The 15395-nt window shown below is 41.4% G+C and overlaps 1 protein-coding gene across 5 annotated transcripts in view; it reads right to left on the reverse strand.

Annotated features, from left to right (window-relative positions):
* Positions 1-15395, reverse strand: part of herc2 (HECT and RLD domain containing E3 ubiquitin protein ligase 2) — a 188683-nt gene that overhangs the window by 138460 nt on the left and 34828 nt on the right. For 4 of the 5 annotated variants that reach the window (XM_033023263.1, XM_033023265.1, XM_033023262.1 and 1 more), the window contains exons 5-14: positions 15240-15340; positions 14975-15131; positions 14765-14875; positions 12156-12321; positions 10997-11170; positions 9735-9923; positions 8825-8976; positions 7002-7159; positions 5302-5415; positions 3022-3273 (exon numbers count right to left, since the gene is read on the reverse strand). In XM_033023263.1, coding sequence (XP_032879154.1) covers positions 3022-3273; positions 5302-5415; positions 7002-7159; positions 8825-8976; positions 9735-9923; positions 10997-11170; positions 12156-12321; positions 14765-14875; positions 14975-15131; positions 15240-15340 — 1574 coding nt within the window. The remainder of the gene's footprint in view (positions 1-3021; positions 3274-5301; positions 5416-7001; positions 7160-8824; positions 8977-9734; positions 9924-10996; positions 11171-12155; positions 12322-14764; positions 14876-14974; positions 15132-15239; positions 15341-15395) is intronic. The other variant, XM_033023264.1, reaches the window with a different exon arrangement.

Raw genomic sequence — 15395 nt, forward strand, 5'->3', positions numbered from 1 at the left:
GAAACTCAGCGGGTATGGAGCGAAGGAAATGGGCCGAAACCCTTCTTCAGACCTGTTGGAAGAACTCCATGGGTCAAGCAGCATCTGACACGTTAGTCACAATGAGTTTAGGGATAAGATAACCTTTTTCAAGAGCAATCCAGAAGCCAGAATGTTGACTAATTTCAAATTCTCTCTAGTTTCTCCGAAACCAATTATGCTGAGGATTAAGAATAGATCATTCAATATTGGGGGCACAAATCTTTAAAATTTTGACCCGAAAGAATGCTATTCATCAACCAGCATTGCAGATATGATTAACCTTTGAGAAGATTCAATCCAATTTCTACATTGTACCCTTAATGTAATATAACTCATTCCAAGGTCCTTAACTAGAAAATCAAACAAAATCTTGAGGTTTGTGTTCAAGAAGGAACTGCAGATGCTGGAAGATCGAAGGTACACAAAAATGCTAGAGAAACTCAACGGGTGCAGTAGCATCTATGGAGCGAAGGAAATAGGCGATGTTTCGGGCCAAAACCCTTCTTCAGACTTTTTGTTTTAAAAGAGAATTCAGAGACAAAGGTGCAAAAGAGACAAAAGGGAGGGAATTTCAGCTTTGGATGTTGTTAGCTGTCAATGGTGAAATGATTAAACATGGGAAGACAGGAGCGCAAAAGTGATGTGTGCAAAAATGGGAATACAGACATAGGTGTGGTGGGCACATAAGGAGAGAAGAGCTGGAAGGATTTCAAACAAAAAGGAGAATATAAAAAGTGAGGCTTGTTTTGGTCAGTGTACACAGGATGTGTAAGAAGGATCAGTGAGGGTCAGTGTACACAGGATGTGTAAGAAGGAACTGCAGATGCTGGTTTAAACGGAAGATAGACACAAAAAGCTGGAGTAACTCAGCGGGACGGGCAGCATCTCTGGAGATAAGGAATGGGCGACGTTTCAGGTTGAGACCCTTCTTCAGACTGGTTAGGGATAAGGGAAACGAGGGATATAGACGGTAGTGTGGATAGATACAGAACAATGAATGAAAGATATGCTAAAACAGTAACGATGATAAAGGAAACAGGCCAGGTAAGCTGTTTGTCGGGTAAAAATGAGAAGCTAGTGCGACTTGGGTGGGGGAGGGATAGAGAGAGAGAGGGAATGCCGAGGCTACCTGAAGTGAGAGAAATCAATATTCATACCACTGGGCTGTAAGCTGCCCAATCGAAATATGAGATGCTGTTCCACCAATTTGCGTTTAGCCTCACTCTTACAATGGAGGAGACCAAGGACAGAAAGGTCTATGTAGGAATGGGAAGGAGAATTAAAGTGTCCAGCAACCGGGAGATCAGGTTGGTTCACGCGGGCTGAGCGAAGGTGTTCCGCGAAACGATCGCCCAGTCTGCGTTTGGTCTCGTCGATGTATAAGAGTCCACATCTTGAACAACGGATACAGTAGATGAGGTTGGAGGAGGTGCAAGTGAACCTCTGCCTAACCTGAAAGGACTGTTGAGGTCCCTGGACATAGTCGAGGGAGGAGGTATAAGGACAGGTGTTGTATCTTCTGCGGTTGCAGGGGAAGGTACCTTAGGAGGGGTGGTTTGGGTGGTAAGGAATGAGTTAACCAGGGAACCGCAGAGGGAACTGTCTATATGGGTGGCGATGAGAAAATGCAGCTTGTGGTGGGATCCCGTTGGACATGATGGAAATTTCGGAGGATTATGTGTTGAATGTAACGGTTGATGAGGTGGAAGGTAAGCACTAGATGGTCTCTGTTGTAACTAGGGGGATGGGGAGCAAGGGCAGAGCTGCGGGGTACCGAGGAGGCACAAGTGAGGGGAGAGGGGAACCCCTGTTCCCTAAAGAATGAGGACATATCAGATATTCTAGTATGGAACACCTCATCTTGGGCGCAGATGCGGCGTAGACAGAGGCATTGGGAGTAGGGGATAGAGTCTTTGCAGGAAGCAGGGTGGGAAGAAGTGTAGTTGCGATAGTTGTGGGAGTCCATAGGTTTGTAATAGACGTCAGTCAATAGTCTATTTCTTGTGATGGAGACTGTGAGATCAAGAAAGGGGAGGGAGGTGGTCCAAGTAAATTTGAGTGCAGAATGAAAATTGGTGGTGAAGTTGATGAGTTCTGCATGAGTGCAGGAGGTAGCACCGATGCAGTCATCGATGTAATGGAGATAAGATTTCGGGGATAGGGCCAGTGTACGCCTGGAACAGGTATCGTTCAACATACCCTACAAAGAGGCAGGCATAGCTGGGGGCCCTTGCGGGTGCCTATAGCTACACCTGGGACTTGGAGGAAGTGGGAGGAGTCAAAGGAGAAGCTGTTGAGGGTGATCAGCTCCGGTGGGTGGTCTGCAAGCAAGGAAGAAATGGAGGGCTTTAAGGTCTTCCTGGTGGGGGATGGAGGTGAAGAGTGACTGAACGGCCATAGTAAGGATGAGGGAGTGGGGGCTCGGAAAGCGGAAGTCATTAAAGAGACAAAGGGCATGTGAGGTATCTTGGACATAGGGCAGGAGAGATTGGGCCGGGGGGGGGGGGGGGAGATAGGATGGAGTCTAGGTACGTGGAAATCATTTCCATGGGACAGGAGCAAACAGGAACAATGGGTCTGCCAGTGCTGTTGTGTTTGTGTATTTTGGGGAGAAGGTAAAACAGGCTGAGCGGGGCTGGGAAACGATACGGTTGGAGGCTGCGGAAGACAGACAGCCAGAAGTGATAAAATAGTAATGGTGTTTGAGATGAAGGCCTGGTGCTCACAGGATACTGGATGTAGGCAGTAGAACATTTGTCAAGATTCACATTACGTAAGTGAAAGATGGAAGAACTGAAGTGAAAGATAAAAGCCTATTCCTTCTCTCCATATATGCTACCTCACTCGCTGTGTTTCTCCAGCATTTTTTGTCTACCTACGATTTTTCCAGCATCTGCTTAATCTTTTTTCTTAAACAAGACCTGACAAGCGAACATTTACATTCTGCAAGTAAAACACAATGGATTCAACAGCAATAAACCCAAGTTGAGAGATACTAACCCTGAAGACACTCCAATAACTTAGGATATCGCACATGCTCTTCAGTTCCATGCCCAAGTCTTTGGGTATCACCTTTGCCCCAGGTGTAAACTTGTCCATCTTTTGTAATAGCCACTGAAAACTGGCTGCCACAGCACACTTTAATAATATCAAGGTCCTGAAGCTTTTCAATCAATTTGGGAGTTTTACAACCATCGCTGCCGCCTCTGCCCAGCTTTCCATAGTCCCCATCTCCCCAGGACCACACTTGGCCTGCAAGGAAATGAATGTGTGCATTAAACTCACATAATTCTTCTAGAACAGGTAAAGAGATCAAGCAGCATCATGTAACATGATATTTAAGTTTTAATATATTGGGGTAAAAGAGCCACAAAAAAAAGGAATACCAGTAGTTCTGATATAATGTGTGTTTCCATAACACAAATAGGATATAACTCGAGTGATGAAACAGGGAACATAATTTACATGACCTGGGCTGAATTGGTTATAATGCGATTTCGATCAGGATGTAAGAACAACTTAAACATTACTTTAGAAATTAATACACAAAGCCAAACTGGTCTTGGATTTAAAAACTGTAGGGGAAAAAAAACTGTTTGCATGAAACTTTCCCACAGTAATCAGACACCATTTTTGCTTAAGACTACAGCTGCTACCTTAACCATGGGTGGCCTTTGAAATTGACAAACAAATTGCTTCTATCGACACTTATGCAATGATACTCTATTGCGCAATGTAACATATAGCCTTTCGTATTTTTAGCTCCCAGTAACTAAAATAAACCTATCACTTCTGAGAAGACATTTATTTAAGAAAGCCTGTGGAAAAACGTGGTGACTTCCCGTCTAAAACTCTAAGTCGGTTAGACCACCCTCCCTCCCACTTGATCCAATTAACACAACTGTTTATAGCAATGTTACAAAATTTTGAGATTTTAAAAATCAAGTCTGCAATTTATCCCATCAGATAAAGCATAAAAATAAGTTTAATTTGATACCTAATTCACTTTCATATCTCAAGTATTTAAAAAGTTATGGCCATTTTCATACTGGGAAATGAGCATCTTGTTCCCTATTGATTTTCTATGGACATAACAAAAAAGCTGTGATCGTGAACAGTCAAAAGCCCATAACTTTCTTAAAAATTAAGAGAACTGAATGAAATTTTCAGTTATCATAGATTGAAGCATTCTGAAACAAATATAAAATAATCTTACTTGGATGACCTGAAATTAAAGCATATAATTAGTTAGTTACCTAATTGTAGCTAATTTCAGACTTCAATTACTAGATCTAAACATCTATCCATTTCTTAATAAATGATTAACATTTTTAAATAGCCTAAATGTCCAAATAATATTCACAAATAATTCACAATAAAACATGATTTTTAAATTCATTTACATTAATTTATAGACCAAATGGAAGGAATTTAGTGTTCAATTGCTGTAAATAAATGCCCATTTTAAATCAGCTATCCAGTGGGTCCCTGTGGAACGCGCTGGTTTAGAACGTTCACATTGTGGTAGATTTGTACCCTCAAATGCCGAGAAAAATACTGCGGGATATAATGGGCCCAAAATGAGCTACTCGCAATATTAAACTTTGTATAAAGGGATCTTTAGAAGCCCTTTTTAATGTAAAAATATACAGCCTACCTTCTATTATTTGCTTTATGAGACCCTGCGGTTGCTGGTGGTCGCGGGTTTAGAGATTAATTTTTAAACTACTATAACTATTATACGAGGCCTTTAAAACTAATAATAGCTTTTGCGAAGGGGTCTTTCAGCGATTTTTCGTTAATAATTAACTAGGCTGAACATCTTCGATTTGAACAGCCTAGAGAAAATCGCGTTTTAAACCCGCCCCCTCTAAACGGCGCCAAAATCGCGCACACCCGCAGCGACAGATTTTCAGCGACGCTTCAGGTAGGCTTTGCAACATACCTACTGTTTAGAAAAGGTTTTTCCATAACACAAGGTTTCTCAGGATCATAACTCACATTATAACAGAACTACCTGTACATTACTATGGTTCAATGGCGACATTTATCTTATGTGACATTTATTATTTTCCTTTTTCTAAAACAGAATTCCAATTTTGGACTTTCACGACTTCAACCATTCATATTAAGAGCCGCTCTCTGCATGGAAAAATTACCTCATGGCACCAGCTTTACCGAGCCTACGGCATTTTAATTTTACATCCCCACATTCTTTATGTACTGTAGCTATGACTCAACTTGAAGCAATACTCATGCAAACGAATAAATATTACTTACCATTATCAGCTACCGCTAATGTCTGGGCATCGCCACTACCACATGCAACATCAACAATCTTTAATCCTTTCAATCCAGCCACAAGTATGGGTGTAGTCTGATCTTCACTGGACCCTAGAACAGCAGATACTCAAAACACGAAAGCACTTTTTGTTTTCTGCAATAACAGAAAAGGTTATAAAAATGCAAATATATGTTCTCAGTGAAGATTAGGACCCAGAAGACTGTTGTAGAGCAAAGGGATCAAGGAATATAGGTTCATAGCTCCCTGAAAGTAGCATCACAGGTAGATAGGGTGGTAAAAGTGGCTTTTGGTACATTGGCTTTATCAGTCAGGGTATTGAGTATAGATCTTGGGCAATTATGTTACAGTTGTACAAGACATTGGTGAGGCCACATTTGGAATAGTATATTCGGTTTTGGTCACCATGCTCTCGCAAGGCTGTCAATAAGTGAGAAAGTGTGCAAATAACATTCACAAGGATGTTTCCAGGACTTGAGGGGCTGAGCTATAGGAAGAGGTGGGGCAAGCAGGGACTTTGTTTTTGAGTGCATAGGAAGTTGAAGGGCACTTTACAACAATAGTATAAAATTACGAGTGACATAAGTGGAGTGTTTTACCCCCGGTAGATAAAGCAAAGACGAGAGCACATAGTTTTAAGGTGAAAGGGGCACAATTTAACATCCAAGGGGCAACATTTTCACTCAGAGGGTGGTGGGTATATGGATCAGGGTGCCAGAGGAGGTACTTGAGGCAGGTACTAAAAAATAGCATTTAAAAGACACTTGGATAGGTACATAGATAGGAATGGTTTAGAGAGATATAGGCCAAACGTGGGCAAATTGGACCAGCTTAGATAAGGCATCCTGGTCAGCATTGCACAAGTGGACGATGGACCTGAGTCCATGTCATATCGCTCTCTGACTCCATTAAAAATTGCTTCTAAAAGCATAAAGTGGGAGACTTGTCCTATTTTGAGTTTATCACAATCATAAGCCTGCATAAATATAATTTTTCCAATTTTGGTGCACCTAATTCAAAAAATTGTTTATCTCCTTTTCAGACCATTAAATGAGACAAGGAACGAACACAAATGCCCTGTTTTTCAATTTTTTCAGGAATTAATGTCAAAAAGACCATCTGAAAAATCCATCAAATATTACTTTCAGGTAACATACTCCTTTCTTCAAATCAAAGTAAATTTCTTCTAACATAAAAGGTCAGAAAATTAATAAAATCAATTTACTATATTTCCAATGCAAAACCATTGGATGTGATTTTTTGAAACGAAAGGACTGCCTTTCTCAATGCCCTGTTTTCAAGAAAGGGAAATATGCTGCATATGCACGGTAGCGCAGCGGTAGAGTTGCTGCCTTACAGCGACAGAGACCCCGGGTTTGATCCTGACTACGGGTGCATGGAGTTTGTGCGTTCTCCCCATGACCTGCGTGGGTTTTCTCTGGGTGCTCCAGTTTCTTTCCACACTCCAAAGACATACAGATGTGTCGACTATATGGCTTGGTATAACTGTAAATTGGCGTGAGTGCGTGTGCGCGTGTGAGATAGTGCGATAGTGCCAGTGTGCAGGGATCGCTGGTGGGCGCAGACTTGATGGGCTGAAGGGCCTGTTTCCACGCTGTATCGCTAAACTAATCATAGCATATAGCTTACAACTTCCAGTAAATGAAACGAACCGTACCATGTCCAAGCCGGCCATAGTTTCCTCTGCCCCACGTATACAGTTCTCCCTCCGACGTTATCGCTGCGCTGTACGTGCTTCCACAAGCCACGTGAACAACATGCTTTCCTACTTGCTTCCCTGATAAGGTAGCCAACATTTTAGGTTCTTCAAGAGATCTGTTCAAAAGAGGAAGAAATATTAACATGACCAAGTATTAAACAAAAATACAGAATGCTGGAAATACTTTCCCCTCAAATCCCCAAATATATAATTCCAAAAGGTTTTCTTTGTTTGAGGAAAACTACACAACAAATTTTATGTTAGATGAAATTATCCTCTCCTAGTTCAAACCAAGCCCAAGATTAACATCTTGCACTATCAAGGCTTTTAATCCATTTAGTACCACCTGAATAATTCAAAGATGTGGAATCTGACCACATATAAAAATGTTCATTCTTTCAAAAAATATAGAAAATTCCAAACAATGTCTGATTAAGCTGCAGTGAGAAGTAGGGGCTACAAGGCTCAGTGCTGGGACACCTGTTATTTACAATATATATTAACAATTCAGACCAAGGAATTAAATGTAACATCTCCAAGTTTGCGGATGACACAAAGCTGGGTGGCAGTGTGAGCTGCGAGGAGGATGCTATGAGGCTGCAGGGTGACTTGGATAGGTTGGGTTAAGTAGGCAAATGCATGGCAGGTGCAGCATAATGTGGATAATATTGAGGTTATCCACTATGGTGGCAAGAACAAGGTTGCAGATTATTATCTGAATGGTGTGAGATTATGAAAAGGGGAGGTGCAACGAGATCTGGGTGTCCTTGTACATCAGTCACTGAAAGTAAGCATGCAGGTACAGCAGGCAGTGAAGAATGCAAATGGCATGTTGGCCTTCATAGCTAGAGGATTTGCGTATCGGAGCAACGAATTCCTACTGCAGTTGTACAGGACCCTGGTGAGACCACACCTGAAGAGGTATTGTATGCAGTTTTGGTCTCCTAGTTCGCGAATGGACGTTATTCCAATTGAGGAAGTGCAGCGTAGGCTCACCAGGTTAATTCCCGAGATGACGGGATCGATAAATATTGAAAGAATGGATCGACTGAGCTTACATTCAGTGGAATTGAGAAGGATGAGAGGACATTTTATAGAAACATATAAAATTATTAAGGGATTTGGCAGGCTAGATGCAGGAAAAAATGTTCCCGATGTTGGGAGAGTCCAGAACCAGGAATCACAGTTTAAGAATAAAGGATAGGCCATTTAGGAGTGAAATTAGGAAAAACATTTTCACCCAGAGAGTTGTGAATCAGTGGAATTATCTGCCACAGAAGGCAGTAGAGGCCAATTCACTGGATGTTTTCAAGAGAGAGTTAGATAGAGCTCTTAGGGCTAATGGAATCAAGGGTTATGGATAAAAAGCAGGAACGGTACTGATTCTGGATCAGCCATGAAGGCAGTGCTGGCTTGAAGGGCCGAATGGCCTACTCCTGCACCTATATTTTCTATTTTTCTATGTTCAATTATGTCAGTGAGGAGTCAAATTTCAAGTGTCAGAAATGTCTCAGTCAGAAAGTACCCCGAGTTAGGCAAACTGTAGAATAAGCACATCCTGCAAAGTCTGTGATAACACTGTTGTCATGGACTCAAATAGACTCACATTGCCTCTTCTTTTGCAGTTGAGTAATATAAATGTGCTACATTGGTCGTGGATGCAACCACCATTCACCTCAATAAGCAGAGTTCACAATAGCAAATGAAATCAAATTCCACTTCCATGCCATCAGTTAATGTATAATTTTATACTACAGCAATTTAAATTTTCTAATACATACACAGTGTCCCCATGGCCAAGTCTTCCACCATCACCACAGCCCCAAGAGAAAACCTCCCCAGCAGCAGACAAAGCCAGAAAATGTTGACCATCGGGGTGCGCAGCAATTTTTACAATGTTTCTGGAGGCAAGACCTTGTACCAATTGAGGCGCCTGTTTAAAAAAAAAGAGTTCAGTATCAGCAACAATGCATATATATACAAAACAAAATATACTCAAGGGTAGAAAATCATCGTCCAGAGAAAATACGTCTGTCCAAACTCTCCTAGCTAATACACTCAAATCCTAACATCCTGGTAAACCTCTGCTGCACCCGATGCAAAGTTTTCACATCCTCCTCTTAGTGTGCATGCATTACTTCAAATGTAACCTAATCATTTTATACAGCTACAAAGTTCATAGAAGTCTCTTCATCAACTGCAAAGCTCAAGCTCAAAGAAATAAAATACTTCATTGGTGCCCTCTGCTATCACAAGGGCCACATCTAACTCCCTCTTAAAGCTATATTTAAGAGGGAGTTAGACGTGGCCCTTGTGGCTTGTGGCCCTTGTGGCTAAGGGGATCAGAGGGTATGGAGAGAAGGCAGGTACAGGATACCGAGTTGGATGATCAGCCATAATCATATTGAATGGCGGTGCAGGCTCGAAGGGCCGAATGGCCTACTCCTGCACCTATTTTCTATGTTTCTATCACCACAGTGTCGCTACGGTAACTGAAGGACACAATGCACCAGCTACAAAAACTGCACTGTCATGGCAAAACCACCCATCCAGGTCATATGTATAATTCGGACATGGCCAACTTTTCATCAATGTTCACACAACCAGAAGTGTAACAAAAAGCCTTTTAATGGCGATTACAACGCAGTACCAACAATTGCAAGGTCATATTTAAAAAACTCCAAAACTTACCAGTGTATCACTGCTGTATACCTGCATGTAAACCCTTCCATTTCTTGACAGAATAATAAAACATTTCTCAGCGCAGCTTATTTGCGAAACTCCAAGGTTTGCAATTCCTTCGCACTGAATGGGACAAATCACTGTTGTTTGACTCCTCCAACCAAGCAATCCCCAGGCCAAGACTTCTTGCAAAGAACCCTACCACAAAAACGAAAGTCAAAAATCTTTCATCGTATAAAAGCATGTGATGGAAAAAAGTTATCGTGGATTTCATTCATAACAAGGTTAAAGAGAAAGTAGTACCTTAAGAAAGGATTTACTTCAAAGGTACAGATTCATACAAAGCAAATAAAAGAAATAGAGATGCAGTCCTGTCATAAAATGTAACCCTGTCGTTCTTCAAAGATAGCAAGTCATTTGTTGCATATTTGAAATATTTTCAATTTTTGCTTCTAAAAACATCACTCTTATAAAGATTCCACAATTTTGAAGTCTCCCTTCAGAGTTGCTGCAAAACTTTTTCAATAATAGTTATCGGTTCTGGATCTGCTTCATACATTTCAGCAAATGATACAACATCCTCCAAGCAATATTTCAACATCCGAGGCCAATTCTGGAGTATGGTGGAGTATGGTGTACAATTTTGGTCGCCTAATTATAGGAAGGATGTCAACAAAATAGAGAGAGTACAGAGGAGATTTACTAGAATGTTGCCTGGGTTTCAGCAACTAAGCTACAGAGAAAGGTTGAACAAGTTAGGGCTTTATTCTTTGGAGCGCAGAAGGTTAAGGGGGGACTTGATAGAGGTCTTTAAAATGATGAGGGAAAGACAGAGTTGACATGGATAAGCTTTTCCCACTGAGAGTAGGGAAGATTCAAACAAGGGGACATGACTTGAGAATTAAGGGACAGAAGTTTAGGGGTAACATGAGGGGCAACTTCTTTACTCAGAGAGTGGTGGCTGTGTGGAATGAGTTTCCAGTGAAGGTGGTGGAGGCAGGTTCGTTTTTATCATTTAAAAATAAATTGGATAGTTATATGGACGGGAAAGGAATGGAGGGTTATGGTCTGAGCGCAGGTGTATGGGACTAGGGGAGAATACGTGTTCGGCACGGACTAGAAGGGTCGAGATGGCCTGTTTCCGTGCTGTAAATTGTTATATGGTTATATTTCAAATTTGGAAGCAAACCAGTATGCAGATATTTGATGCAGCAAGCACTGACAATTTAAGTGGATTGGGGAGCCATTCAAGGTTATTTGCACCATTTTACCTTTTGAGATGGTGGAGAGCAACACTGCGGTGGCATACAGGGAGTTGCCAAACGGTCCAGATGAGCCATAATTACAACTGCTGTCTGCCGTAGATCTATGGCCAAATCATTATCTTGGGGTAAAGTAAGGTATCTCAAAAAGCATTCGTTTGGACTCAAGGGATTACCCAATATCTGGGGGTAAAAAGCATGTAAAAGATAAAAATATATATATTTAAGTTAATTACAGCAAGTACCAAATATAATGACAATGATACAAACAATTAGATAAGAAATTAGTCACAGGAAAATAGCTGCAAAATAAGGGGCTAGTCATTTAAAATTGAGTTGTGGAGAAATGTCTTCTCTCAGAGGGTAATCACTGGAATTCGCTGCCCCTGGCAGCTGTGGATAGATTCGTTCTTTGGTTTATTATCGACACAGAGACCAGATACAGTACAAAATGTTTTACATGTTATCCAGGTGAATAACACCAGACACAAGTACAATCAACACCTCACAAGTACAACAGGCAGTGCAAAGAAAAAATAAAGAGAGCAGAATAGTGTTAAAGCTACAGAAAAAGTACAACTAAAAAAAAATGTAAGGGCCACAATGAGGTAGTTGGAAAGCCCAAGGATTCAATGCAGACATATGAATGGTCCATTCAACAGCTTCTTGAATCTGGTGGTACGTTCAAGCATTTATAATTTGTATTTTATTCCCGACAAGGGAGAAGAGAGCGAATGACCACATTGCAAGTGATCCTTCATTAGGTTGACTGCTCGCATGAACCATAGATGGAGTCGATGGGGCCAGGGAGGGAGGGGTGGTTAGTTTGTGAGATGTACAGGGCTACAATCACAATTTTTGTCTGGAGTCCCTGACCATGTTCCAAGAACCTGCGTGGACCAGCTAGCAGGAGAATTCACTGACATCTTTAAACATCTTCATTCACCAATCTGCGGGTCCCACCAACATTAAGATAGCCACTAATTCCCCAAGTGTCAATGTAAAACAAGATAGCATGTCTTAATGACATTCGCAGACATTTTCATGCAAAAATGAACACCAAGTTCATGGACCTCTTTGTATTTCACTCCAACACAGTCAAACAGAAAAAAAATGTACATACTTTGTTGACATGCCACTAAAAATAATTTTTCTAATATGGCGCTACCTCTTCATCTGCAGTTGGCAAGTCTTTACTGCATTGTATGCTCTGGAATCTCTGGAGAAGAGGTAAAAGTGGTGCACTTGTTCCTTGCGAAGATCTTTCGTTGTCAGTTTCTCTGGTTCCATTTTCCCAGATCTGCAGCAGTAGTAAAACAGCGGACAGCATTTGGCTGCAAAAGAAAATGAACATTCAATAAATAAAGATGATTACAAATGAACAGAGCAGAGAGAGAACTAGGTCACCTTGCGCATGAAACAAAGTTTGCACCCAGGGAAACTAGTAATTTAGACAAATGGCATATTGACTTTTATTGCTCGGGCTTGGTTTAAAAGTGAATTAGTTAAAATCGTACAGGGTGATAGTGAGGCTAATCTTGGAGTAATATGTACAGTTTGTGCCCCCTTATGTGGGAAAGGATATATAAGAATAGATTCACTGAACTAATTGCTAGCCCAGAACACTTCACGTTGTATATTAATGATTTGGACGAGGGGATTGAAGGCTTTGTGGCAAAGTTTGCAGATGATACGAAAATAGGTGGAGGGGCAGGTGGTGTAGAGAAAGCAGGGACTCTGCAGAAGGACTTGGGCAGGCTGGGAGAGTGAGCAGAGAAGTGGCAGATGAATATAGTGTAGCAAAGTGTGGAGTCACGCATTTTGGTAGTAGGAATAAAGGCCTAGACTATTTTCTAAATGGGGTGAGAATCCAGAAAACGGAGGTGCAAAGGGACTTGGATTGCTGGTGCAGGATTCCGGGGTGGAAGATTGCAACTTTCACGTGGTCCGCCCTATTTCGACGAATGCAATCAACCTGGCGTGCACAATCAAATAAGATCAAATAGAACAAGTTGTTCTACAACTTTTGCCTGTGCATACCATACGCAAGAAGAAGAAGAAGAAGTGCGGGATTCCCAAAATGTTAATTTGCAAGTCGATTTAGTAGTAATGAAGGCAACGTCAATGCTGGCATTTATTTCAAGAGGGCTTGTACACAAAAACAGGGATGTAATGTTGAGGCTCTATAGGACGTTGGTAAGGCCACATTTGGAATATTGAGAGCAATTTTGGGCACCATATCTGTGGAATGATGTGCTGGATCTGGAGAGAGTCCAGAGGAGGTTTACAAGAATGATCCCTGCAATGAACTTTTATCGGCACTGGACCTGTACTCGCTGGAGTTTAGAAAAATGAGGGGGGACCTCATTGAAATATACAGAATAGTGAAAGTCTTGGATAAAGTGGATGCGGAAAGGATGTTTCCAGTAGTGGGAGAGTCTAGAAGTCATAGACTCAGAATGCAAGGACGTTCTTTTAGGAAGGAGATGAGGAAAAATGTCTTTAGTCAAAGGGTGGTGAATCTGTGGAATTCTTTGCCACAGAAGGCTGTGACAGCCAAGTCAGTGGATATTTTTAAGTCACAGATAGATAGATTCTTGATTAGTACAGGTGTCAGAGGTTATGGGGAGGGCAGGAGAATGGGGTTAGGAGGGAGAGATAGATCAGCCATGACTGAATAGTGGAGGAGACTTGATGGGCCAAATGGCTTAAGTCTACTATCCCTTATGACTGTTCTATCACAAATAGCCAAAAAACCTAAATGTGTATTCTTTGGAGTTTAGTAGCAGTGGTGCTTTTATTGAAACATAAGATAAGGAAACGTGACAAGGTAAATATTAAGATGTTTCGACTGGTGGGACTGTCTCAAACAAGCGAACATAGTTTTAAATAACTAATCCCTTAAAAGTGACCAATATATACACAGTTTCGTCTCACAGAGGATGGTAAATCTCTGCAATCCTTTATTTCAGAAGATTCTGGAGGTTAAATGACTGGAGGCATTCAACGAGATGAGATAAACTTTGAACCATCAGGTAAAATTAGGGCTATTAGTGATTGGCAGAGAAGAGGCACCTGTCACTAATTAAATTAAATTAAATTTCTTTATTTATATAGCACATTTTTAGTCAACTTGCATTGACCCCAAAGTGCTTCACATAATTACATTCACACACACAGGCAAAGGTGGGTGAAGTGTCTTGCCCAAGGACACACACAGGCAAAGGTGGGTGAAGTGTCTTGCCCAAGGACACAACGACAGTATGCACTCCAAGCGGGATTTGAACCAGCTACCTTCCGGTTGCCAGCCAAACACTTAGCCCATTGTGCCATCTGTCGTCCACTTGCACTTTAATGTCGTAATGCACTTTAAAGCTTTCTGCACTAAAAATAGAGATCAATAATTTTGTGTAAAGGGCCTGTCCCACTCTGGCATCATTTGCGTGTAATTTACACTACATAATTTACGTGTCACGACTTACGACGCGCATGTGATGCATGCATGGTGCGTGGTGACGCAGCGCCCCAGGATTTTGGGATGTATAAAATCTTTGCGCCATCTGCGTGAGGCGCAAATGACGCCCAAGTGGGACAGGCCCTTAACACGGCAGGTTTTGCCATTGTCATTTCCACTATGTTAACACATGAAAGATATTTGCCATAAAACCAGGGCTTCATTTACTTGCTAATTTCTGTCCTCACTCCATTAAATGCAAATCACCAGATCCTTGGAAAAATGTCTCGGCTACAAAATTTCATATTTTCTGTATTCCCTACCTTAACGTTCCTCTCTGCACAGCCAGTTCTAGAAGTATTGCAAGAGCCAAGTGCTGATCTTGAAGTGGAATGTTTCCTGACCCCTTCGAGCTTGGTGCTCCATGAAGGTCACTGTGGATAAAAAATTTAGTTCTTAATTATAATAACAACTAAACGTTTCTCAGTCAGTGAAAAAAAATAAATAAAAGTTGTCTGTTAATGCCAACTTACCCTGTAACAACAGACCTGAGAAATTTTGTTGCTCTCTCCACAACTTCAAGCCACACACTGGATACAGTCCCTTCGTCAAACAATGATGCCTCTGGGAGAGAACGAAGTGCATCAAGAGATTCCTGCAGCAGCTCACTGCACAAGTCAGCATCTTCACCTTTCATACAAAAAGACAAAAGGAAAGAATGTCCCCACAGACCACACAACAAAGGTTAAATCTGCAAATGGCCTTCAAATCAATAATCTTGAAAATCCCACTCCTTACCCGATCTCCACGCTCTGCGAAGGAATGCAAAGGCAAATGAAAGTGCTGCTCTAGATCCAACTCTAGCGAGTCCTTCTACACCCTTCCCAAGAGGTCTGGAACTGAAATTTAAAATAAATTTCAAGTGACAAGGATCAAATGCACATGCGAGTTTTA

This window comes from Amblyraja radiata, chromosome 6, assembly GCF_010909765.2.
Source record: "Amblyraja radiata isolate CabotCenter1 chromosome 6, sAmbRad1.1.pri, whole genome shotgun sequence".
NCBI classification, from domain to species: domain Eukaryota; kingdom Metazoa; phylum Chordata; class Chondrichthyes; order Rajiformes; family Rajidae; genus Amblyraja; species Amblyraja radiata.